At 41.6% G+C, this 27144-nt stretch overlaps 2 protein-coding genes across 2 annotated transcripts in view; one reads left to right on the top strand and one right to left on the bottom strand.

The window, feature by feature from the left end:
• The window catches only part of TMED8 (transmembrane emp24 protein transport domain containing 8), a 37059-nt gene extending 21531 nt beyond the window's left edge, over window positions 1–15528 (bottom strand). Inside the window, exon 1 of the mRNA XM_006884648.1 lies at window positions 15411–15528. Coding sequence (XP_006884710.1) covers window positions 15411–15528 — 118 coding nt within the window. The remainder of the gene's footprint in view (window positions 1–15410) is intronic.
• Window positions 15529–15905: 377 nt separating this feature from the next.
• On the top strand, window positions 15906–24199 carry SAMD15 (sterile alpha motif domain containing 15). The gene is given in 3 exon segments (XM_006884773.1): window positions 15906–17714; window positions 18829–18927; window positions 23963–24199. Coding segments are annotated over 3 exon segments (2145 nt in total).
• Window positions 24200–27144: the final 2945 nt, after the last annotated feature.

Below are 27144 nucleotides of genomic sequence, written 5' to 3'. Positions count from 1 at the left end.
GCTTACTTTGGCCATGTTGTGAGGAGAGACCGGTCCTTAGAGAGGGACATCATGCTTGGGAGGGTGGAGGGACGGCACAGGAGAGGAAGGCCCTCTATGAGGTGGATTGATTCAGTGACTGGGGTAATTGGGATGGGAGTGTCAGAGACACTGCGATTGGCACAGGACAGAGCGGAGTTTAGGGCTGCTGTACACAGGGTTGCTATGAGTCGCAGGCGACTCGACGGCACATAACAACAACAACAACATACCAGTCATATCTGATTTAATGGTACATATAATAAAAATGTTAAAAATTTAAAAAAAGATTATTACTAATACTATTACTAACAATAGATTTACTGAAGTGAAAATTAAGATTTGCCATTTAAAAAATATTTACCATATTTTGTTCTTATGGTACATCCTAATGGATGTGATCTGTCAAATATTACCACATTTTGGTTTTGTTGTTTTTTTAAAATATTTTATTTTATTTTATTGTTTTTTTATGTGTGTACCATCAAATTGGGTCTGACTGGTACAAGAGGAGATTGCCCCTCCTTCTCCAGCAGAGAACCTGGTGGATTTAAATCGTGTACCTCTGGGATTGCAGTGCAGCTTCTTGCTACTAGGCCACCAGAGCTCCCTAAATTTTACCATGTTTTTAAAAGTCACTTGAAACAATTATAAATTGGTTTGTCATGAATTTCTGGTGATGTCACAAAGTTGTCTCATTTTGGTTATGAAAAATTATCTGGATTTCATTTTTATTTTATAACCATGTAAATAATTTTTCAGGTTTCCTACATTAAAGCTTTTTATTAAAAAAAAAAAGGAAAGATTCAGAGAAAAGTCTAGCTTTTTCCTTGTTTTTATTTAGTCTTTCAACATTTCTTTTTCAAAATATAAATAAATATACATCTGAGAATATTCTACTCCCTTTCTTGGGGGAAAAAACCACTTTTTTGCACCTTGCTTTTATCATTAACTCAAGTGGTACAGCCTGCAGAGTTGCTCTGCTCATCCACAGGTCATGCTTCTCTGGAAGTTCGAATCCACCAGTCTCTCCAAGGAAGAATGATGGGCAGTCTCTGACTAGATAGCAGGAAGGTATCTTTAACAATACAGCCTGAACATCTCTCAATAAAAGATTGTTATCTTCCCTTATTTCTACACAGCATACTGAATTGTGTGCATTATTATTGCACTATATTGATACCCCCACTGAGGAGTATTTGGGTTATTTCCAGCTTACTGAAATAACAAATTGTACCAAATGCCTTGTGTATATTTAATATTTTTGCCACGGTGTCCTTTCTCCATACCTATTCAATCTGTATGCTGTGCAAATCATTCCAGAAACTAGGCTTTATAAAGAATAAGGTATCAGGATTGGAGAAAGCTTTATCAATAATCTGTGCCGTGAAGATGACACAATCTTGCTTGCTGAAAGTGAAGAGGACTTGAAACACTTGCTGCAGAAGATCAAAGACTACAGTTTTCAATATGGATCACATCCCAACATCAAGAAAACAAAAATCCTCACCAGTGGACCAATAAACAATATCATGATAGGTGACGAAAAGACTGACGTTATCAACAATTTAATTTTCCTTGAATCCACAATCAACACCCCTGACAAAAACAGTCAAGAAATAAGAAGATGTGTTACACTAGAGAAATATGCTGCCAAGGAGCTCTAGACGTTCAAAAGAACGAAGAGAAAGAATGAAAAACCACAATACAAAGTGCAAAAGAGCAAGGATGTCAGTTTAGTGACTAAGGCATACCTGATGCAAGCCATCGTCTTTTCAACTGCTTCCTATGCATCTGAGGGTGGGACAGGGATAAACAGGACCAAAGAAGAATCGAAGCCTTTGAAATGTAGTGTTTACAAAGAATGCTGGATATCTCATATTGTGGCCTGTGTATTGCTGTGGTGGCTAGAAACTATGCCATCCGTATTTCAAATAATGATTAGTGTGGTTATTGTTTTGTACTACTGAACTGGAACCAGCCCATAGTGTAGATTGTATCCAATACCTTTTGAGGTATAAAAGAAATTAAACAAACAAAAGAGGCATAAGTTAGGAGAGATGTCAAGCTCCATGAAGATGGTCCAGGAGCAGATTGAGAGAAACAAGGAGCCATCTCCTGAGCCAATGGAGAAATTAATATTGTCTCATTGCTCTCGTTTCATCTAAAAGTGCATCTACAAGTTGATTCACTGCAATCATCTTGTTTGAGGTTGATTGGAATTCTTAAATTTGTGGATTCTAATAGTTTTAGGAAATTCTCAGCTTTACCTCTTAAAATATTGCTTCTTCTCCTTCTTGTTCTACTCTTGAGACTCTAGTTATACAAATGTTAGCCTTTTAAATAACATCCTCTGTGTCTGTTATCTCCTAAATTTTTCATTATTGTATGTTTCATTATAGACATTTTCTTCTAACATCCTTCAGTTCACTATTCTCTTTATTCTGTTGCTAAACTCATCAACTGAGCTCTTAATTTTCCTGTGTATATTTCAGCTATGGAATTTCTATGTGGTTCTTTTGTCAATAAGGTTAAATTTTTTGACAGAAATTAAATTGCATTAAAAAATATGGGAGGCGGCTATGGTCTTAAAGGATAATATAAAATTACTTCCCAAAATGATTCCATCTTTATTTCATAAATATATAGCTGAGGAAGAAAGTCTCAGGAAAGGCCAGATCTGATAGAGAGGTATATGTTGACTCTAATTTAGGATAAAAGATACAATGAAATAACTTTTTGTCATTTTTATGGTTTATTTAGTACAAACAAAATGTGCAAACAAGCTTTCTATTCATTTTCTTCACTGCACTGTCTGGTATTGGGATTGGTGACTCTGACGGCCAGCCCAGCTGCTCTTTCCACAATGGCTTTGCAGTTTTTGGAGGAAACATTGTGCCCAATCTCAGCACAGGAAAATTTATTGCACCTCAGCAGCACCTCCAGCTCCTTGACATTGTGGACAAGGAATCTGCGGGAGCCACTGGGCAACATGTGCTTTGTCTTCTTGTTGCTCCCGTAACCAATGCTGGGCATCAAGATCTGGCCCTTAAACCTTCTCCGAACCCTGTTGTCGAAGCCTCTGGATTTGCGCCAATGACGCTTAATTTGGACATAACGGTCTGACTGGTGGGGGCTGAATTTCTTGGTCCTCCTTTTGACGATCTTTGGCTTCATCAGGGGTCTGAGGGCAGCCATTATGCCAGTGGGATATGACAGATAGTGAAAGATTTTATCATGCATTTCCCCCCAAATATTGGCTATGTCTACATTATTTAAAATTTTAAAAGCATAAAAGTATATAATTAAAACATCATACTTTTTACAAACGCACACACTTTTCCCTCATTCTTTTGTCTCTTCAAATAATGAATATATTAAGCACACCTGTGCAGGGTTTTTCCACTTGTACTTCAGACTTTCCATAACTGCTGATTAAAAAGCTTCCTCATTCTTTTCGACAGCTAATAAATATTTCATTTAAATGGATAGTCTACAGTTAATCAGTTTCTTATTCATGGGCATTTAAGTCCTCCTAATCCTTTACCATTTTAAATAATGCCAATAACTTTGTCTACATCATTTAAACAGGCATGTAAATAAAGCTATAGGGTAAATTCCTGTAAAGAATAAGTCAGTGAGGCATATATTATACTTTTGGGGTTTTTGATATATTTTTTATTCATTGTTGCACATTTTCTTCCTCCCTCTTCCTAGCCTACCCCGCAATGCATTCCCTGTTCGAGATTGGTGTCATTCATATAATGCCTAATCATATATTCCTTGCTTACAGTTCTTCCCCATCTGTTCTACTGCAGTGTTCATTATCTATCTACTCTTTTTTTTTCTTATCTATCCATTTTTCCACATTCTATCTCCAACCCATCCCTCACCCCGTCAGTCTTATTTTATTTATTTTTTTTTGTCAGTCTTATAACAGTGATGTTAAGCAGTATTTGTGACTGAGAAATTTCACTCAGCATAATGTTCTCCAGGCCCCCTATGTTGTGTAATGCTTTACCAGATCATTGTTTTCCAATGCTTCGTAATATTCCATTCTGTGTATGTACTATAGGTACCATAGTTTTCCTATCCATTCGTTTGATGAGGGGTACTTGGGTTGTTTCCATTTCTTTGCTATTGTGAATAACACAGCAATAAACATGGGTGTGCATACATGTTTGAGTTGTGGCTCTGGTTTTTTTAGGGTACATTTCCAGTAGTGGAATTACTGGGTCAAATGTTACTTCTATTTCAAACTTTTTAAAAAAGAATCAGACCACTTTCTATAGTGGCTGTACCATTTTACCTTCCCACCAGCAGTGGCAAAGAGAATTCACAGGTCTCCTCAACCTCACCAGCATTTGTTGTTTGCTACCCTGTTTAACTTTGCTATTACTGCTGGGATGAGATGGTATCTCATGGTTGTTTTGATGTGCATCTCTCTGCCACTTCAATGTCATCTTTGGTGAAGTATCTATTCATGTCCTGTGCCCATTTTATGATTGGGTTGTTTACCTTTTTCTTCTTGAGGTGCTGATGTATTCTTTTATTTTTTAAATTATTATTAAATTTTATTAGTTTTAATGAACATTTACAGAGATTTGGGGTTCTCATTCATTCATTGTTGCACTGTTTTCTCTACCCTCCTCCCCAGTTCGTTTTTCTTCCCCCCCCCCCCCCGAATGTCTGTTTTAATTGTCCAATTGCCACAGTGCTTGTCAAAGCCAGTTCTGATTAATCTCCTTTGTCGGTGTGTCCTTTGCCATTCCCTATCACTCCTCCCTGAGAGAGACTTCACCCTGATTCATAAGGAAAAGGATAAGTCCCTTATCCGATATGTCACAGCCAAATATTTTTTTCCCAGTTGATGGATTTCCTTGTTACCCTGTTGGAGAAGTTTTTTGATGTTTAGGGATTTGATTCTTAGACGGTCCCACTCATCTTCTCTTCTGGTTGTAAGTTATGTTATACTTTTGATGTGATGGAAAAATTATACTTCATAAAAGCTACACCACTTTTTTCTCCTTTCAGCAATGTAGCAAAGTGATTGCTTCTACACAACACCCTTACTAAAACAACGAGTTAGTAAACATTTGGACTTAAGCTAACTTAAAAAAATTAAAAATGTAATGGCCTGGTGGCAAGAAGCTGCAAGACAAACAGATACAAACAAAAGGGACTACCCCTATGAAGTGCTTGCTGCAGAGGGTCAAGGACTGCAGCCTTCAGTATGGATTGAAGCTCAATGTCAAGATGACAAAGATTCTCACCACTGGACCAATTGGCAGCATCAGGATGGATGGTGAAGAGACTGAGATTGTTCACATCTTTAGTTTGCTTGGCTCCACAGTCAACACTCTTGGGACCAGTAGCCAGGTAATTAAAAGATGTATTGCAATGGGAAAGTCTGCTGTTAGGACCTTTCCAAAGTTCTGAAGAGCAATGGTGTCTCTCTGGAGACTAAAGTGCATCTGATACAGGCCATGGTCTTTGCAATCACTTGTTATGCATTAGAGAGTTAGACAATGACTAGGGAGGATAGAAGGAGAATTGATGTCTTTGAGCTGTGGTGCTGGAGAAGAGTATTGAGGGTACCATGGACTCCTAGAAAAACAAACAGATTCATTCTAGAGAGGGTTAAACCGGGTGGCTCCTTGGAGGCAAGGATTCTGAGGCTCCGTCTAACATACTTTGGACATGCTGTAAGGAGGGACCGGTCCTTAGAGAGGGACATCATGCTTGGGAGGGTGGAGGGACGGCGCAGGAGGGGAAGGCCCTCTATGAGGTGGATTGATTCAGTGACTGGGGTAATCAGGATGGGTGTGTCAGAGCCAGTGTGATTGGCACAGGACAGAGCAGAGTTTAGGGCTGTTGTACACAGGGTCGCTATGAGTCGCAAGCAACTTGAAGGCACATAACAACAACAACAACAACAACCCCTATGGTCACACATAAGTTTGGTAGATAGTATTTCTACATTTATTAGTATATGCTGTCTCATTTATTAGTATATGCTGTCTGTCCATGCATATAGTGGAGTCAGTGGCACGGGGGAAGCACTGTAAACTTCTTAATCATAACCAAATCCTCTGAGGGGAATAAATTGCTGGCCCTGAAACTAAGACCATAGTCTCAGGGGACAAAGTTAATTACCATAATCACCCACAAAGACAAAGTTCTACATCCTACTTTGGTGAGTAGCAGCTGTGGTCCTGAAAGCTTGCAGGTATTCATCTACTATGTAGCTATTAGTATCTCCTTGTTCAAAACAAAGAAGAGGGGAGAAAAGCAAAGATGCATAGAAGCAATGAGTCATTAGTCCAAAGGGCTCATTGGCTCAATCCTCAACTTCCACAAATCTGACTAGAAGAAACAAATAGTGCCCTGCTATCACTGATGACCAGCCAAAAGAAATTCCTAGATTAGGGGGTGGGGAACAGGGAAAAGGAGGGAATGTGGAACAAAACTCTAAAAACATAAAAATAGGCTGACTTACTGGCCCAATCGAGACTGGCAGAACCTCTGATTTATGGCCCTTAGTCATCCTCTGAACCCAAACAAAACTCACCTTCACAACTCAACTTTCAGCCAAACTTACCCAGGCCTTGAAGTCTATCAATAATAGCAGAGAGGCAATCACTTCTTAGAATAACCAATCACAAAAGGCCAAAAGGGCAGCATTTGGCCAAGGATAAAGCCCAGGAGGCAGAATGGGTGGGGTCAAAGGATTAATGGGAAAGAGAATCTTAGGAACCGTGAGGAGCAAAGCTATACTGTGAGTATTGTAATTAAAGTTACAAAACAAGTGAATAGGTATGAACAGGTGAGAAGGACTACATCCACGACCATTCATAGGTTTGGCCAATGATATTTCTACACTTTTATCAATATATTCTGTAAATAAATTCATCATTCTTTGCCATCAACTCTGCACTGACTCATAGCTGGCCTTCCCATGAGTTTTCAGGAGACAGAAACCACAATGGAGGGAATTACCCATCTTTTTCCTGTGGAGCCACTAGTGAAATTGAACCTCCAGAGAATGCTGCCTTTTGGTTAGCAGTGCAGTTCCCCACAGACTAGATCAACAGAGCTGCATGTCTATAGCAGTGTGGTGTTAGCCTAAAAGTTGGCCTTTCTTTTTAAGCCATGACAGTTAGCTCCTTTGGTCTCCAGCTACTAACTTAACATGGTCTTATAAATCAGCATGGTCTTGTAAATCACCAACAGCTGTGGGACTAGGATAAGAGAAAGAGTGCTTCCCACACTGGGAAGCGAGATTTGAGGTGAGCAAGACTTGAGGGAGACTGGAGCAAGACCCTGTTGAGAGCAAGACCCTAATGACAGTGATGGAGAAACTGTGGCAAGGTGTGACCTGAGGCTTCTGGCATTTGTGCTGGCCACAGTCAAAGGTTTTTGCTGTTCTTGCTGGATGCTTGAAGGAGAAGCTGACTAAAAACTGTTCTGGGGCAAACCTGGCTTGAAGGTTTGGATTTTACTGCTGAACTGAAACCAGTGCCTGGCCTAATTGAGGAATTGTCCTTTGGACTAAAGTTACAAAACAAAATGGGCATGAATAGGTAAGCAGAAAACCAATTTGCTTTATAAACTTTTACTTTAAATGAAAGAGGGGGGAACCCCAAACCCCAACTTAGTGCATAACTGAAGGCCTATCTCTGAAGCAAAGGCAAGAGAGAAAAAAAGAAACTTTCTTAAAATTATGTTTTTCTATTTGACAATATCTAAAGCATGAGCTATCAGATTAGAGAGTTATGCTCTCGGATGTTTTGATCATGCTACAGATTAAAATTTTCTATGTATTTTGTACTTTCTCTAAAAAAAGAAACAAAAAGCAATGCCCCTCCCTTCCCCCTTAAAATATTTGAATATTAGGCCAGAGTTCTTCAGAACAGTTCTCATAGGACTTCCCCTTCCTGCACGGGCTGCAGAAACATAGTTAGCCTGACATTTTAAACTCAAATGAAGAGGACCAAGAGCAAGCTATGTTATAGAGCTAATAAAGCTTAGATAAAAACAAATTGGCTGAGTGATCATTCCAATTAAATCCAGAGGCCTTATTCTCCTCTTCAATCCTTCTGATTGGGAGCCATTCCTGAGTGGTCATTTAAATTAAAAACCTTGAATTGTGCAATTACAGACTGAATGTATAAGACTAACTGGCTACACTGACACAGTAAAAAAACACAACCACTATAAGAAAATATTTTCCAATATATACAATGCTTTGAAATGTATAACAAAGCAGAAAACTAAACATAAAGACTCCTTATCACAGACTTCCTCTCTTCTGTGCTGCCAAACACACAAGTTTTACATTTTATCTAATCTTAATTCATTTACTTTTAAACAGTCACAGAGACTGAACATTCTCATTACAGAAATATTTTATTGCACCATTCCAGGTCCCACAGCAGAACCAGCCACACACTTACCTGATCCAGTTCTGGTCCCTGTCCTCAATAGCTAAATATATGCATAGCTCTTGTAGTTGTGTACACCAAACTGAATTCTACTGCTCACTTCAGTTGTGACAGACCTTGCCCTTTATTTTCCCTTAAGCTCCCCAAGCCAAATTAAATATTCTGCCATTCCATGATGCAACATGGATGCCACAGAGAGTTCACTACACTGAGAGGGTTTTTATGTCTCCTGGGGAATAAAGAACCCAGGTGTCACAAATAAAAGACAATTAAAAGAAATTACAGTTCATAAAACAGAAAGAACATTTGTGACCATTATGCAGTTTATTCGGAACATAAGCACTTCCCCTCGCCCCCAAACTGCAGCTATCAAACACGAAGATCATCAAAAGGTAGTTTCAACATAGAACATTTATTTAAAACTTACTTATAGTTATTCTGGAAAATTACAAATTTCTGCTTTTAAGGAATAATGTACACAGAAAAAAACAAAACTTTTTGTTCAATGACTAAATAACCTCGATTCTTCTGGCTATTTTCTAAGAGAGGGTGAAGAAATCTCTTTCACATCCTTCATATATTCACTCTATTGCTTATTCAGGAATTTCTAGTGCTACATGCAATCCTTAGAGAGGCATTCTGCTAATCCAAAACCTCTGCTTCTTCGGCAGTTCCAGTCCATCACCGGCTTCATGCTTCATGGGTAAAAAATGAGTAATCAACTCCTATGTGATTTTACAGCGTCACAGACTCAATGGGGGGACAGTTATGAGTCAGTCCTGACTCAACAGTCATAAGAATGAATGAAAATTGCTTATTCATTTTCCAGAAGAAGGTGGTAGAAAGATCCAAGCAAATAAATTCTTTATCCAAAGCAGTTTGGCAGCAGGAATGGCATCCACTTCCTAAACAACATGCCTCTTTTAGAAACTCTATGAACTTTGAGAAACGATAGTTAGAGAAAGGCTTCAGGTATTTAGTTCATAGGGTCACTATGAGTCATGCTCAACTTGACGACAATCAACAACAACAACAACAAAGCAATTTGGGATTTCTGTGTTTTGCCTTCTCCAATCAAATGCAGAATTTCCACAGTGGAACCCTGCTCAGCATTAAACAGGGTATCTCAACTGCAGCCCTACTAACATACGGGGCCAGATAATTCTTTGCTGTGTGGATTGTCCTCCTGCAAAAGGAGGAAGAGGACAAAATCTCTGTACCATATGTAATGTAGCTGTCTGCTAACCGAGGAGCCAGCAGTTCAAATCAACCACTGACTATGTGAGAGAAAGAGAGGCAGTCTCCTCCAACAAAGCTTTACCGCCTCGGAGAAGGACGGAGAGTTGCTATAAGTCAGAATCTACTCCAGAGGAGTAGGTCTGATATATGCTCACTAGATGTCTGCAGAGATGTCTGGTCCCTCATTGTAAGGAGCTGTGCCTCCAACCCAAAGGTACAAAGTTTGAATCCAGTAGCTGCTCCTCTAGAGAAAGACTGGCAATATCTCTGCCTGTGCTGTTTACAGCCTCTAAAAAAACTGGCTGGAGGGTCAGCTATGAGTCAGTTCTGCCTTGACAGTACATAACAACAAAGGATGTCAGCAACAGCTCTCCCAGTGGTGACAATAAAAAAATATCTTCAGATATTGCCAGGTGTCCCATGAGGGTAGATAACAGGGGAGGAGAAAAAATTGCTCCCAGTTAAGAATCAATGCTTTAATTCAAGGAATTTTCTTAATTATCTCAACTTTAATTTCATCGTGTTTAGTTGCTTCTCGTTCAAATAAATCTGTATTGAGTTGTTCTCTCGCAATCCAATTCAGAAAGTAATTAGCAGTTGTTGTGAGGTGCGTCAAGCTCCCCACTATTCAGTGACCTGAGAAGCAGCAGGCCTGAACAATGCCCCCTCCTCTGTCATCCCCACCATTCCTGCTGGACTCTCGCCCACTGCTCCACCTGGTTGATGGTCTTCCTCTTTTTTGCTGACCCTCCACCTTTCCAAGTCACAGAAATAAGATACAGTATCATGGGCCCCAGGAGATAACTACAGAACATGGGTCTGTACCTACTACCCTCAGGCAGGTTCTGGGGACTAGGAGTGAGGTGAGCACATATAAAGCCAAAACAAAACCCATTACCAGATACAGAAGACAAAACCCAAAACTGTGTAAAGGGTTTGTGACTATGCTGCTGTGTGCCAAAGAGTCAACTCCGACTAACAGCTTTCTTACAAGACAGCGCAGAACTGCCCATCGTGTTCCCAGGGCTGTATTTTTTTCCCCCTTCTTTTCTGATTCAGGCACTTTCAAGATCATAGATCATCATTTCAGATTAAAAGATAATATACATATTAAGGAATCTCTTAAACTTCAACTCTAGTGTTTTACATAAACTATTATGTTTTGCATTTAGGCTAACCAAAAAAAATCTCTAAACATCTGTAAAGTGTCACTTTTAACATGAACTGTGGGAATAAAAAGCTTGACATTTAATTTGTTCTGTGTATAGTATTTACATTGTGCAAGCAATGATGGTATGAGAAACAGTGATAGAGAAACAGTAAAAATAAATTTAAAAAACCAAAGATTGATATTCTTACAATGTGCTAATAACGATCATAATTGTATATAAAAATGAAGCCATAGCAGAACGTTCTGTCAAAGTCTTAATGATCTGAGCTATAGTCATTACTCGGTAACAATTTACATACCACATCTGCTAGAACTGACTTTTTATTTCCTCCCCACCCCCACCAAAAAATGTTGAGTAGATAAATAGCATTTAAAAGTAAACTTTCACTTACTTGTGGGCAAAAAAAAATTGTACTCGAGATTATACTGGTTACAAGCCTCTTCCCTACAGGAATGATACAAAAAGAGTATAACTAGAGGGGGAAAAATCCAAAAAGGAATTGACAGGCTGTTAACTGGACAGCTCTGGACTCGAAAAGGACAGTGCAAATCCCAGGACTGATCACACACATGGCCCTCTCCTCTCTCCTTCAATGGCAAGAGGTCCGTTTTGCCACCAAATGACAGTGACTGAACCAAGTGAGGGGGGCACCAAGTATACAACGAATTAAACCCTGCAAAATGCTATGCTGGAAGCACAGGTGGCCAGAAAATGGGTCAATATCGATATAATTCAAATTGTATACACAGAGTTGTAGGTCCTAGTGCAGAAGACTGTTCCATCTTTCTCTGAGGAGCAGATGGCGACTTCAAACTGCCAATCTTGGCGGGCAGTGGAACACTGAAACCTACAAGGCTGCAGGGCTCGTCTAGGCATCTAAAGAACTGTAATTAAGAGGCGCTCAATTAGCTGATTTCTTGAACTGTTGGGAGTGTGTGAGTGTGAGAGAGAGAGAAACCCTTATCTCCCAAACAGAAACATCTTGAAGGCAAAGATCATAACTTGCCCTCAAGTAACCAATAATTCACTAATTGGCCAATAAAAATATAGTCAATTCCATCCTAACAAAGAACTAACTTCTTAGAGGAAAAAATAAAAATATAAACACTCCAAAATTAAAAGTCCAGCACTAACTGATACCAATAGCATAACATAAGCTGTAGTTTGTTCCTCAGAAAAATGTTGGAAAAAACGATTGTTGACAAGATTCTCAAAAGTCATTGCCACTGAGTGGGAAGTGCCTCCTAGCTGACATGCCAGCGGGTTTCTGGGAGAGAGTCTATTGCACAAGAGGACAGTGTCCATCCTTCTGCTGTAGAGCTGCTTGTGGATTCACTAGAGAAGCACCACCATTCAGTTGACAGCACAATTTCCTACAGACACTGCCCCCAGAACGTCCTGGTTACAGGATTAAATAAATACTAATCAATTTCCCCCCATACTCTCAGTCACATACTATTCTTTTATTAGCAACTGATCCTACTTCAAGAGGAAGTTGTCTTTGGGCTGCAGTAACAACCCCCCACTTTGGAAAATCAGGCAACGAGAACCTGAAGCAGCACAACTGCTTGACCCCAATGTGCATGGGGTAGAGGCCAGTCAGGGTGACTCCAAGGCAGCTAATAATAACTACAATGTGGTTTTCAAAGAAATCAATTATCATCCTGTTTGTCCGAGCATGAGGAAGAAAAGTAACCAGAAGCATAGGAACCAGTCAGAAACCAGGGGGAAAAAACAGAATACTTAGAGACAAACATTATCTTCCTACATATTCAGAGAGTGCTATTAAGCTCATTATATTTAAGATGCTAAGGACTGTTAGGCAATAAGGATCTGGACGGGAAGTAAAAACATGCTTCATTTCTAAATATTGATACGTACAAGGGAGAGTACACTTCAAACAAGGCAAATCACTGCTAATGCATCTATTTGAATTTAGAGAGATCCTTCAGGGCAGAGCAAATCTGCCCTATAGGGTTTCAAAGCTGTAAATCTTCTCAGAGGCAGACAGACTATAAGAGCCTTCACCCACTGAGCCTCTAGTAGGTTCAAACCACAGACCTTTCCATTAGAGCCAAGTGTTTTAACCACAGCACTACACAGTCCCTACACAGACTTTACTGTTGTGTACCATAGAGTTAGAACCGACCCACAGCTGACCTTCCCTGCGGGCTTTCAGAGACAGTTAATCGCATGGGAGGAGACTGAACATCCTTCTCCCGACTGCATTTGCTTCATCTTTTAGAAATTACACTTAGAACTTTCACTGCTCTGTGTTAAATATATGCCTTCAATGTTTGAACTTAATATAAAACATTAAAAAGCTGAAAGAAGAAAAATTATTAGACGTTTTAAACTAAGAGGAAGTGGGAAAGTATGGGAAAGAGCTGGGAAACTAAAGTGAGTGCGTGTGTGTTTGCACCACTGCTCCACTCGCGCTACAATACGCTCCACTCTGAGCGTATAAGGAGGTGATAAGAAGTTGGGATAAAAGGAGAAAAAGAGAAAGCCACATGGTGAAAGATACACATCCAAAAATACCCCCAAACCTCCTCTGCAGTGGGAGAGTGTAGGAGAACAAAAATAAACCTTATTGTTCTAATAGTAAATACACAGTAATGACGATAACGGCATGAATAATAATGATGAATCAGTAATAACTATTATAATATGTACCAGGAGCTAGTTCAAAACCATCCAATGGAAGATGCCACAGGAAGAAAAGGCCCAGCTCTCTGCTTCCATTACAGTCATAGCCAAGAAAATCCCCAGAAGGGTTTGCCAGCCGTGTGGGGTCACCAGGAGCAGGAATCTGTAAAAACAGCTACCACCACCCAGGCTTGGCACCAAGCACCTTATTCATAGTGGCTCATATAACCCTCCAACAATCATTTAAAGCACACACCTACATTATGCAAATTAGTATCTACATTTTACAATGTGAAAAAAGGAACCACTAAGAAGTGACCTACCAAAGGCACTTAACTAGTTAATCAAGTATTCAATCAAATCCAGACACTGTTGGTTCACAAAAACCTTTCAATCTATACTCTGTGGTGTCTGTTTTTATGTGGGACTTGGAGCTTATATTTGTTACCTAATGAGAGAAGCCCTGGTAGTGCAAGCTTAAGCACTGGGCAGCAAACGGGGGCGGGGGGGGGGGGGGGGCGCAAAACCCGGCCATGTGCTCTAGTAAAGATCATGCAATACCAGATCTGTTTCCAAATGCCATTGTGTCCGTTATGATTCATGACCTTACCGGGGGAATTAAAACTGATCCATAGGGTTTCTGGCTCATAAAGACCCCGTAGGACAGAATAAAACTGCTCTATAGGGGTTTCCAGGCTGCAATCCTTACAGAAGCTGAACTCTCATTCTTCACATGTTGAACAAGGGGGCACTTCACACCGTGCTGCCTCATCCGGTAAAGATTACCGTCCAGGAAACCCCATGTGACAGTTCTACTCTGTCTTACTGGTCTCAATGCGTTGGAATTGAATGGAGGGCACTCAACAATCACCAGAGACCAGCTCTCTATTCACCATCCCCATGTATTTCAGGTGTGCTACATGGTGATCTAAGCCTGAAAAATACACGGGGTGGGGGTCCCCAAAAAGATGGACCTAAGGAAGCTCTGGTGGCTTAGTGGCAAGAAGTTGCACCGCAATAATAGAGGTACACGGTTCGAATCCACCAGATGGTCTCCTGGGGAAAGAGGGACAATCTCCTCCTGCACCAGTCAGAGCGCGCACACACAGACACACACACAAAAATTAAAAGACACTTTAAGTAATCTGCTCATACTTTAAGTATGCGTAAAAATGGAAACACTCGTTTGAACAAGAAAAGGAGGAAGATCCTGAGATGCAGATGGCACAAGTTTTCTTTTTCTCTACTTCCTGCCTTTGCTTTAGCTATGTCCATTCATAAGACCCAGGAGCCTATCTCGTCCACTTCTCCTTCCAGTTCTCTCTTAACGACCAAGAGGACCCAGCAAGGTGAGGGGCTTCCACGTGCAGGGAGGCTAGAGAGAAGTAGGGCTCTGAACGGAGGAAGGGGAGCCTGACAGCCATCAGACAGCGATCAGCGCAGCAAGGCTAGCGCAGGGGCCAGAGGGGAGATCAATCGGGCTGGGGATCCAGATGCAAAGGGCAGCGAGACCACAGAGACTCAGGTACTTGGTCGAAGTGTGAGGTCGGAGCGATGGGATCTGAACCGGGGCCGAGGGTGAAGAAGAGCCCAGTCCCGTGACAGCCATCAAAGCAGATCTGAGAAAGGAAGCCGGGCGGGAACGAAGGCATTTCGAAACAAGAGTGAAACAAATAACCTCGAGCAAAGCGCAGGCCCGTGTGACAGCAGAGGCGGCTGCAAGGAGTCGCGCGCCAGGGCGAATGGGGCCAAGTGTCAGAGCGGGGACGGCGGGGGGCTGCCGAAGCGGGTCGGCTCCCCGGGAAGCCTGGGCAGAGGGCGAGCGCGGCCGTGCACCGTGCAACGGGACGGGCCCGAGGCCGGGCGGCACCCACCCCGGCTTGCGTACCTGAGGCGGCTGTATGACTGCCCTCCACTCCCGGGCCATGATCGATGCCGCTGGCCGGCCCTCCAGCGGCTTCGGGATTCCAGAAGTCCGGCCCCTCAGCCGCGTGCGGGTCCGACATCTGTAGCCCGCACCCGGAGCCTTTCCGCGGCCAGACCCGAGTGGCTCCGGAAAAAGCCGAAGGCTCCGCGCCTCCGAGGAAAGCCGAGCGGAGCCGGAAAGCGGGGCCGTGGCTGCCGCGGGCAAAGCGCGCGGCCCGGGAGGCTCCTCGCGGGCTCTCGGCAGCGGAGGCTGACGACGCGGGCGTGAGGACACTGCCACGTGCTTGGGGTGAGAATTTTTTTAATTTATTACTTTTTTTTGCAAAATCGGGCCCTGAAAGAACAAACAAAACCTGGTGAAGAGGCAGGAAGCTACTTCCGGAAGTCGTGGTATCCATGGAGACGCTGTCGGAAGTTGGGGTTGCTAGGCGGCCTGGGCGCGTCCTCTAGCTGCAGAATGGCCGAGGTCCCCGAAGACTACGATTCCGGGCCCGGTGAGGATGAAGACCTGAGTTCAGAGACACCTGCGGGGCCTCAGCTTCTTCCAGTGGATGAAGTTACCACGCCGGACACCATTGCAGAAGCAGACCCGGAGCTGCCGGTCGATTCTAAGGAAGAACCGCAGCCGGAGAGCGCCGGGGAGACGGAGCCAGAGCGGCCCCCGGAGAATGCTGAGAGTTTGCCGCGAACAGCCGCCAGCATCCCCGGAGAAGACATGTCCAGAGAGTTGGATGAAGACTCTTCTATTGACACCGAGCCAGACACCTCCCTAGAGACATCCACAGGTTGGATGGTGTTTATGGATGAAAAGCTGGACCTCGTGCCACAGGAGGAAACCATAATGCATGCCACTGAGGAAATGCTCATCGAGTCAGTGAAGGAAACAGATCTGGAGCTACCAGAGGAAGCCACCCCCGAGATTCCAGGGGCCACATTCAGTGAAACAAGATTAGGGTTCCTACAGGAACCCAAACCTGAGATCACCGAGGAGGTATTCAGAGAACAGCATGAAGAGAGCGTGCTGCAGTCTCCAGAGCACATAAGACCAGAATTTCCAAGTGATACACCCAGAAAGTCAGTGGAAGAATCAGATTCGCAGCCACCAGCGATGGCTTCATCAGAGATCACAGAGGAAAGACCAGTAAAATGGACTGAGGAGCAAGGAGCAGAGTCACCCAACCAGACTACACCAGAGTTTCTGAAGAAGAAACCAAGCGAGTTAACTGAGGAGGCAGGTCTAGCGCTTCCAGAAGAGATGGAAGCAGAGGTTCCAGAGGAAACTCCAGAAGGATCCTCTGAGGAGGCAGATCTGGAGTCTTCAGAAGAATCAGCAGAGGAGGCAGATCTGGAGTCTCCAGAAGAGACTGGGCCAGAGGAGCCTCCAGAAAAATCTGCTGAGGAGCCAGAGCTGGAGCCTCCAGAAGAATCAAATAAGGAAATAGGACTGGAGCTTCCAGAAGAGACAAGACCTGAGGTTCCAGAGAAGACACCAGAAAAGTCAAGGGAGGAGCAAGGGATAGAGCCACTTGCTCAAAGTACAGCAGAGTTTCCAGAGTTGAAACCAACCAAGTCTGTGGAAGATACACAAAGAAAGGCAACTGAGAGAGTCCTAGCAGCAGTGGAGGGGATGAAATCAGAGTTTCTTGAGGAAGCATCAACTGAGGGAGCAAATCTAGAGAAGCCGAAAGCAGGTGTTCTAGAGGAGACAAGAAGAAAGTCAACTGAAGGAATTCCAGCACCACCAGAAGAGGTTGATCTAATGCTACTACACGAGATCAAACCGATTCACGAGACACAAAGCATGTCAACTAGGGAGAGAGTTGTAGCATTACCAGATGAAGACATGCTATTGAGAGGAGTAGATCCCTCCAAGGATGATAGCACAAAACCAGTCAAGGTTCAGCATTCTGAAGAAGCCAGTGAGCTCAAGCACCCCAAGGATCACACAATTACGATATCAAACAAAGAAACGAAAGAGTCCCTGTTAGAGTTCCATAGAGAAAATGAAACAGAGATGATGGAAACAGATGATGAGTTTTCTAATACCACTAAAGAAAGCACAAATTCGGATCTCTCAGACTCTGAAATGAACTTGAAAAAGTTGCTTAGTGAAGATAAAATCACAGGTTTGTCTGGAGAAGTGGAGAAAATCATCCCTAGAGAAACCCAGCCAAGGGAAAAGGCAGATCTACAATTTAAGTATCTTGAGTGGAGCCCAAGGGATGTTGCAGAGTGGATTAGTCAACTGGGCTTCCCTCAGTACAAGGTATACAAAAATAACATTGTTAAAAATCTTGAAGAATTCTTTCATTCTCTTCTACCCAATCCTATATCCTTTTTCACTAGGGGTGTAGAAATGTCCTGGGAGTACTTGGATTTTCATTTTGGCCTTGCCACCAATGTATGATTGTATTTTGGGAGAAGATGAAGCCATGTTCTGATACATAAAAACACACAAGATATTTTATAATCCTCACATACTTTGGGCATGTTGCCAAGAGGGGTCAGTTTTGGAGAAGGACATTATGTTTGGAAGGGTGGAAGGAGAGGAAGACCCTGAAAGAGGTGGATTGACACTACCAGGTACTGCCAGATGAATCTTTTATGTCCATAGGTGATATAACTCGATTTAAAAACTCTAAATTCTACTTAAGTATAGTATACCAAAATTTTCAAATACAATTAACTGAATTAGCAGTATAACATTTAGGAAGAGTTCAGAGGGAGAGGATGTATTACAGGGTGGTTGGTGATGGTTATGTGCCATTACCTGTGACTCTTAGTGATGCTGTGTGCAATAGCTCTGAACTCTGCTCTATCCTGAGCCAGTCTCACTGTCTCTGACACACTTACCCCTGTTACCCCAGTTACTGTGTCAATCCATCTAATCCTGGATCTTCCTCGCCAAACTCTTTCAAGCATGATATCCTTCTCCAAGGATATCGTGGCCACATGCCCAAAGTTTGTGAGACGGAGCTTCAAAATCCTTATCTCCAAGGAGCAGCTTGGTTTCACTCTTTCCAGGACAAACCTGTTAGTTCTCTTGGCAATCAGTGGTATGTTATTAATAGAATAGAAAATATTTTTTTATTCTAGAACCAGAGCCAAACATAATTTCTTTCTCTCTTTGTCCCCGGCCCCCACCCCTGCTATCTGCAGTATGTGGCCTAGTGGGTAAAGAGTTGCACTGCTAACCCAAAGGCAGGCAGTTCAAATCCACCAGCTGCTCTGCAGGCGAAAGATGGGCAGTCTCCTCCCAAGTGATTTACAGCCTCAGAAAACCCCTGGAGAGTCAGCCAGGAGTTGGTACTGATTTGACGGCAATGAGTTGAGTTGATCTGCAGTACCTCTTTTGAGTGATGTTGTTCTTGTACTGACAGGAATGTTTTACTGAAAACTTCATCAGTGGTCAGAAACTCATCTACATAAACTGCTCCAATCTCCCTCAGATAGGGATAACAGATTTTGAGGACATGAAGGTGAGTTGTGTGCAAAGTTTCTTATAGAGCACTGTAACGATATCACCATCTGTCTCAAACCAACCTCCTTTTCTTCTATCCAGGCCTCTTACTTCTGTTAGTGGTACCTTCATACACCCAGTCCCTCAGTCTCAAAGACTCTCTCCTTTGATCTTCACAAAAATCTCCAGAACTCTAAGTGAACTAACTCATTGTCATAAAGACAGATACTGTATAGGACCATTATTGTAGAGCGTGTACAAGGATCCAGGGAGGGGAAGGGGGTACTTAAACAAAGGGTCACACACTTGATGGGTGGAGAGAGGCATGGTAAAGGAAAGGGGAAAGATCTGGTGTGAAAAATAATGAATTTGAATTTTATCAATAAACTAGTATAAAAATTTTTTTTAAGTCTCCAAAATGGTCATGTCTTTCTGTAGTTCTTATACACCTCATTTTCGCCAATAGAAACATTCCTGGAATGTTCCTTTTTTAGGTATTCACGATGTGCCCCTCCCTTTTTTTTACATGGATGGGCAGGAACATGTGAAAATGGTATTCACTATGTGCCCTTTGAATCCCTGCTTTTTTTTCTTGCTTTCCAACTATGGATATTATTCCTCTACTCAGAAACCTTCATTGGATCCCCTTTGCTTATAAGATAGTCTCAATTCCTTAGCTTAGGATTCATGACTCTCTACAAGCTTTTCCTGGCCTAATCATATATTCCTTTCAGATAATTCTTCCCTTCATCGGACCTGTTCAATATCTAACCACTCTTTTCCCATTCTCTCTCCAACTCCCCCCATGTCTATCCCATTTTATAATAGCAGTGTTATGCACTGTTTGTCCTTTTGTGACTGTGATATTTCATTCAGTGTAGAGTCCTCCAGGCTCCACCATACTGTGTAATGTTTTACAAGTTCATTGTTTTTCAATGCTGTATAATATTCCATTGTATGATTGTACCATACTTTTTCTATCCATTAGTTTGTTGATGGGCTCTTGGGTTGCATCCATCTCTTTAACACAGCAGTAAAAATAAGTGTGCATATATCTGTTTGAGCCAAGGCTCTGGTTTCCTTAGGGTGTGGTCCCAGTAGTGAAATTGCTACGTCAAATGGTATTTCTATTTCCAACTTTTTGAGAAAGCACTAGACCTCCTTCCATAGTGGCGGTACCATTTTACATTCCCACCAGCAGAGAGTAAGAGTTCCAATCTCTCCACAACTTCTCCAACATCTCTGGCCATGTGCTCAGAGTATGTGGGACAGAGCTTCAAAATCCTAGCCTCCAAGGAGAAACTTGTTGGGATTGAAGCACATATTTTTATCACCAAATCACGGGAGCACCCTTTATACTAATGGTCTTATGTAATACTTGTCCTTTTATGACTGACTCCAAGACAGACCTATCTGTTTTCTTGGCGGTCTATGGTAGGTCAAGGACTGCAGCCTTCAATATGGATTGAGGCTCAATGTTAAGAAGACAAAGATTCTCACCACTGGAACAATTGGCAGCATCAGGATGGATGGTGAAGAGATTGAGATTGTTCACAGCTTTAGTTCGCTTGGCTCCACAGTCAACACTCTTGGCACCAACAGCCAGGAAATTAAAAAAACATATTATGATGGGAAAGTCTGCTGTTAGGGACCTTTCCAAAGTTCTGAAGAGACTATGCATCAGAGAATTGCACAATGACTAGGGAGAATAGAAGGAGAATTGTTACCTTTGAGCTGTGGTGCTGGAGTGTTGAGGGTACCATGGAGTGCTAGGGAAACAAACAGATTCATCCTAAAGAGGGTTAAACCGAGCGGCTTCTTGGAGGCAAGGATTCTGAGCCTTCATCTAACATACTTCAGACATGTTGTAAGGAGGGACCAGTCCTAGGAGAGTGGAGGGACAGCACAGAAGAGAAAGGCCCTCTATGAGGTGGATTGATTCAGTGACTGGGGTAATCGAATGGGTGTATCAGAGACAAGGCGATTGGCACAGGACAGAGCAGAGTTTAGGGCTGTTATACATGGGGTCGCTATGAGTCGCAAGTGACTCAACAGCACATAACAACAACAACAACAACGATATATGTTCAAGACTCTTCTCCAGCACTACAATTCAAAGACATCAATTCTTCTGTCATCCTTAATCATTGTCCAGCTTTCTGATGCACAGCAAGTAATCGCAAGACCATGGCCTGTATCAGGTGTACCTTAGTCTCCAGACTGACATTGTTGCTCCTCAGTACTCTGGAGAGGTCCCTGACAACAGATTTTCCCAGTACAATTCATCTTTTGGTTTCCTGACTTATTTTGCATACGATATTAATGATAGAGTTTGATAATTTCCACATTCTGTTAGATAATCTTTCTTGGGAATGGGAACAGTTATAGATCCCTTCCAGTCAGTTGGAAAAGTAGCTGAAAATGGTCATCAAAAGAGAAAAAGATCCCCAGAAAGATGGACTGACACAGTGAACCCCAATAATGGGCTCTACCAGGGCGGAGGTGGGGCAGTAGAGAGTAGGGTCAAGTTTCTGTCTGTTCAGAGAGTCACCGTGAGTCGTAGTAGACTCAATAGGACCTAACATGAAAAGTCAGATAAACTACCAGTAATATGCTTTAAATCTTAAGCAGAAATAAAATCCATTATTTGTATTCATCAAAACTAAGAAAGAACTTGCCATTTATGCCAATTCTGGACCACTGATGAACCTGAAACATTCTTTAAGAATTCACTAAACTTGAGGAGGGATGGTTAGATTGTATTTCTGTGTTCTAATGTGACTCTTCCACATGTAATCTGTCATTTTAAAACACTTTTAATTAATGTCTACATTAGGATATTGTACTTGACAGTACTTGCCTCTTGGCCTACAGTAGGCATACTGCTCTTGTTTTGGTTGAGAATGTGTGTATGACTTCCAGGTTCTTCCTGGGAGTACCATTTGCAAACCTCGGGGAATCTTAGTTTGGAGCTCTATGGAAGAGTCAGCACAAAGTTGCTCATTATACTGACCAGACAAGGTGATTATTTTATAGCATCAGTTAAAATGAAAATCCTAAAGTGCCACAGTACATACAGTAACTGAATCTCAACTTTTCAAAACCTCAATTGCCTCAGACATCAGTTAGTGCTCTTCCTGTGAATTCCAAGTGACTGTGTGGACTGTCAAACCATCTCGAGAGTCCAGACAAAACAATTCATGTAAAGTTTGAGAAGAAAGGTATCTTGTCTATCTAAAATCCATTTCTAACAGGTGGTTTAGCATCAAGTTTAGAATTATTTATGGTATGAATTTTGCAGTCTTGTAACTATGGCTTCTAACTTTAATGGAGGTGGGAATTAATTCCATATAGCCCTTTGGTGTGTTCTAGTAGCAGTTTCACAGACTACATTCTCATCCATATGCACAGTGTGGATTCAAATAGTAATGTTATAAATGACTAAAACTAGGGAGCTCTGGTGGCCTAGTGGTAGGGAGCTGTGCAGCCAACACAGAAGTACATGGTTTGGGTCCACTAGCTGCTTTTTGGAAGAAGGATGGGGAGTCTCCTCCCATGCAATTTACTGCCTCTGAAAACCCACTGGAGGGTCAGCTATAGGTTGTTTTCTCAACAGTACACAGCAAGACTGAAACCAGAATCTGGAAAGGCAGGTAGGCAATAACAGTGTAATCTAGGATATTATATAAACTGGTCTTCAAAATAATACATGTGTTTAGAAACACAGACTAAATGGGCAAAAATATTTTAAAGTAATTTATAAGTACCATTAAGATAACAGCTTGAACTTAATGTCTGCTCTTCAGTGTTTGAAATTTATTTTTGAGTAAAGCAAACTGAAATAATGATTTTCAGTTTATCTTGATTGCATTTGACAGTACACACAAAAAAATAATAAATTTTTTAAAAAACCCAAATTTTCTTGGGAGCCCCTTATAGACAAGCTTTAGGGTGTATTTTTAGTTTATTAAAGTTTTTATTTTATATTGGTTTGCTTACAAAGTTCATATACATTGTTTCATTCCCATTCATTATATTTTATAAAATTAATCGCCATTGAAGTATGCCCATTATTGCCTTGGCCTTTCCAGATCCCTGCCAGATCTTTCTCATTTCCTTTAACCCTCTCTCCTTCCACCCACCAAACTGTGCAACCCTATGAGGTCTGCCCCCATCCATCTCTCTGCTCTCTCCGCCCCTCTTGGATCTTCATACACATTTTACTAGTTATCTTTCTATTTCTATGATAATAGTCTTACATAGTATTTGTCCTTATGAGTACTGGGTTAGTTCACTTAGCATAATGCTCTCCAGTCCCTCCCAAGTTATGTAGTAATAGTCTAAATCATTGCTCCTGGGTACTGTATAGTATTTCATCATGTGAATGTACCATAATTTCTGAATCCATCTGATTGTAGTTGGACATTTGGGCTGTTTCCATGTTCTTATAATGGTGAATAACACCACTATGAACTTTGGTGTACAAATCTCCATTTGTGTGTCAGTTCAAATTTTCTTAGAATAGCTGGGTCATATGGAATTTCTATGTTCAGCTTTTTGAGGAAATGCCAAACTGCCTTCCAAAGTGATAGCATTTTACAATCCCACCAACAACATATGAGAGTTCCTATCTCTCGACATCTTCTCCAGCATTTATTGCTTGCTAGACAAGGTATTTTTATTAACCTTCCCAGGCACAATGACAACAAAGTATTTTTCTTCCCCTTCCAGGGCACAGTCATGGCTCCCAATCTGACTCTGTTATCTAGTCTATGGTGGTTCAGATTTCTCAGTGGAAGGAAAGACATTAACCCACCCATAGCCGTCTGATGCACTGGCCTAGAAACATCATTAAATAATGCTTTAAACTAGAATCAATCTTATGCAATTTTGTATAATGCTATGCTTATAAACCTTTAAATGCATTATGTTATTATTTCCCTTATAATTAATGTAGGAGGCTAGTATTTGAAAGACATAGAAAGCTAAGCAAAACCCCTTAGGTTCCATTTACTTTCAGATTGGTCTCATTAAAAATTATTCTTGCATTTCAGGTAATATCTCGGCACACTCGGGAACTACTGGGAATTGAAGAACCGTTGTTTAACCGTCCAATCGCTCTTCCCCGCAGGGACAATATAGGTTTGTTTTTAGAACAAAAAAGTCACACGGGGGTAAAATCGGATCGTTTGACCTTTCCTGAATTTGTCCAGGCAACAGGATTACAGGATTATGCTCCATAAATACCTTCTTCTCAAGAGGATTCACCATCATGCTGCACTGAACCATAGCAGAAAGGTCTTTTCACTTAGCTTGAAAGATCAAACTGAATTGCTTTGAAGAAAGAAGTGTGGTCTCTTCACTTTGTTTCCTCTTTTTCATGAAAGTCCATTCCAGAGTTAAAACTACTGCCTCCTTCCTACTACCAGCTCACAGCAGTGTCTCTTTAGTTGCATTTTACTTTAGCTCCTTGTTAAAACAAAGATCCAAAGACAGTTGCCCATTGAACAACATGATGGTTCAGTGTACTGGCCCATGTTCATTTGAAACCTTACATATCTATACCTTTTGACTCCCTAAAAACTTAACTCTAATAGTCTACTGCTAACCAAAAGACTTACTAATAATATATATTTTGTAGGTTATACTGTTAGGTCATGATAGATGGTGAAGAGATTGAGATTGTTGACAGCTTCAGTTTGCTTGGCTCTACAATCAACATGCTTAGTACCAGCAGCCAGGAAATTAAAAGACGAATTGCGTTGGCAAAGTCTACTATCAGAGACCTTTCTAGAGTACTAAAAAGCAATTATGTCAGTCTGGAGACTAAGGTGCGCCTGATACAGGCCAGGGTCTTTCCAATTACGTGCTATGCATCAGAGAGCTGGACAATGACTAGAGATGATAGAAGGAAAATTGATGTCTTTGAGCTGTGGTGCTGGAGAAGAGTATTGAATATACCATGGACAGCTTGGAGAAAAAGCAAGTTTGTCCTGGAGAGGGTAAAGCCAGGCTGCTCCTTGGAGGCAAGGATTCTAACATACGTTGGACATGTTGCAAGGCAGGATCAGTCCTTGGAAAGGGATATTCTTGGGAGGGTGAAGGGACAGCGCAAGAGAAGAAGACCCTTGATGAGATGGATTGACTCAGTGACTAGGGTAATGAGAGTAGGTGTATCAGAGGTAATAAGATTGGCACAGGATAGATCAGGGTTTAGGGCTGTTTTACGTAGGGTCACTATGAGTCTCAGGTGACTCAACTTCACATAACAACAACAACAACATACTGTAAGGTGTAACACCTACATAATAGCTTCATTTCCACTACAAGGCAAAGAAGACATTTGACTGCAGGTGTAAGCTGTGGTACTTGCTGTAGGTACAGCAATGGCTTCATGAATGTCTTTGATTTGGCAGTTCAAACCCACTAGCCAGTCTAGGAGAAATTTTGGAATGTAAATCTTACAGCATCAAAAACCTGATGAGTGGCCATGAGTCGGCATCTCTGCTCTACCAGTGGCCAGTGCGTGTTCGCCATGGTCTTTTTGCTGGATGCATTCATCTTACCAGCAGCTGGCCATCACAGCTGTAAACCTCAACCTCAAGTTCTTATCAAGCACTTGAAATTCTTACAATGTTGTGACTTTGCTCCTTGGGAGCACTTTCAGAGGCAGTGGTGGCACCATGTCTGGGTCCCATAATGTTTGTTGTGCAGTGTTTATGGCATTGCAGTAACAAATTTGCACAATACAAGACAGCCACAATTGTGAGACACAGTTTCCTGGAGAGATGAAGTATTCATGCAGAGAAGGCTAGCTGTCATTTGGCACAATTTAAATGGTCCAAGCACAAATTCAGCTGCAAATTTCAAACCTATATTATTCCAGGTTAACTGTATGAATCCCCAGTAAATCCTAGTAATTCATCTGCCTATAGAAATGTGTTGGAGCAATATAATTAAAAATAAAGTCTGCTGATGCAGTTACTCTCCACAAATAAAAAAATGTTTTATTATTAAATAAGCATTAAATCATACTTCAGGGTATATTACAGGAACTCCTTTAAAGATATTTCAATGATAGAAGAAATTGTACTTTTTTTATATAGCTGAAAAGCTAGCTACAAGCCAATGCTTACATGATTATTGCCTTTATCCAGTGGAAAATGAAAAGTTTATGACAAACAAGAAAACTACTTTTAGAACAAGGCATCCAGGCAAAAGTCACTTGGAGACCAGCCATCCTTCTCAATGCTCACATTTCAGAGATTCCCTTCCCCCCATAAAAAGGTACCCCTGGGATGCAAACCTGGCAAAGCACTTACTAGCTTCTCAAGAGTTACATGTCAGAGAGACAGAGAAAAGATTTACATTTGTAGCCTTCTAGAATAAATGTTTTATAAAAATCCAAGGGTTAAAAAAAAAAAAAACAAACCACAAAGGGAATCCTTTCCCTTTTCTAGCACCAAAGCAAATTCCCCAGAGTTTGGGGGTTTGTTTTTCTTAAAGGCTGGGGAAGAGTATTGAATATACCATGGACTGCTAGGAGAACAAACAGATTCAACCTAGAGAGGGTGAGACCAGGCTGCTCCTTGGAAGCAAGGATTCTGAAGCTTCGTATGACATACTTTGGACATGTTGCAAGGAGGAACCAGTACCTTGGTGAGGGACATCATGCTTGGGAGGGTGGAAGGACACCATAAGCGAGGAAGACCTCGATGAGATGGATTGATTCAGTGACTGGTGTAATGAGGGGAGGTAGATCAGAGACAATACGATTGGCACAGGATAGAGCAGAGTTTAGGACTGTTATTTGTAGGGTCGCTATGAGTTACAGGTGACTCAGCGGGCACATAAAAAAACCAACTACCCTTACAAAGGACATAGAAGTACTATGGAGTAGGTTCTGGAGTTTGCTTACAAGACTCTCTTATGTAGTACATTTCAGACCATTCTAATATGAAATTCAGGCCAGAGTCTTCCCTTGGCAACTTCTGAAAAAGAACTACAAACTTCCTGGTTATTTGCAATGACTCTAGTTCCCCTCTTGTTTTACCTTCCTGTTGCACTTAATCTAAACCTGCTATCCAAGTCAAACCCATTGCTATTGAGCCAGTTCAAACTCACTGTGACCCTAAAGAACTGAAAAGAATTATGCCCTGAGATTTCCTAGGGAACTCTGGTAGCTCAGTGGTAAGGAGTTGGGTTGCTAACCCAAAGGTACGACAGTTCAAATCCA

The sequence above is a fragment of the Elephantulus edwardii genome, unplaced genomic scaffold (genome assembly GCF_000299155.1).
Source record: "Elephantulus edwardii isolate Elephantulus edwardi_28Jun2011 unplaced genomic scaffold, EleEdw1.0 scaffold00037, whole genome shotgun sequence".
NCBI classification, from domain to species: Eukaryota; Metazoa; Chordata; class Mammalia; order Macroscelidea; family Macroscelididae; genus Elephantulus; species Elephantulus edwardii.
This window is presented reverse-complemented; position numbering and strand designations above follow the sequence as displayed.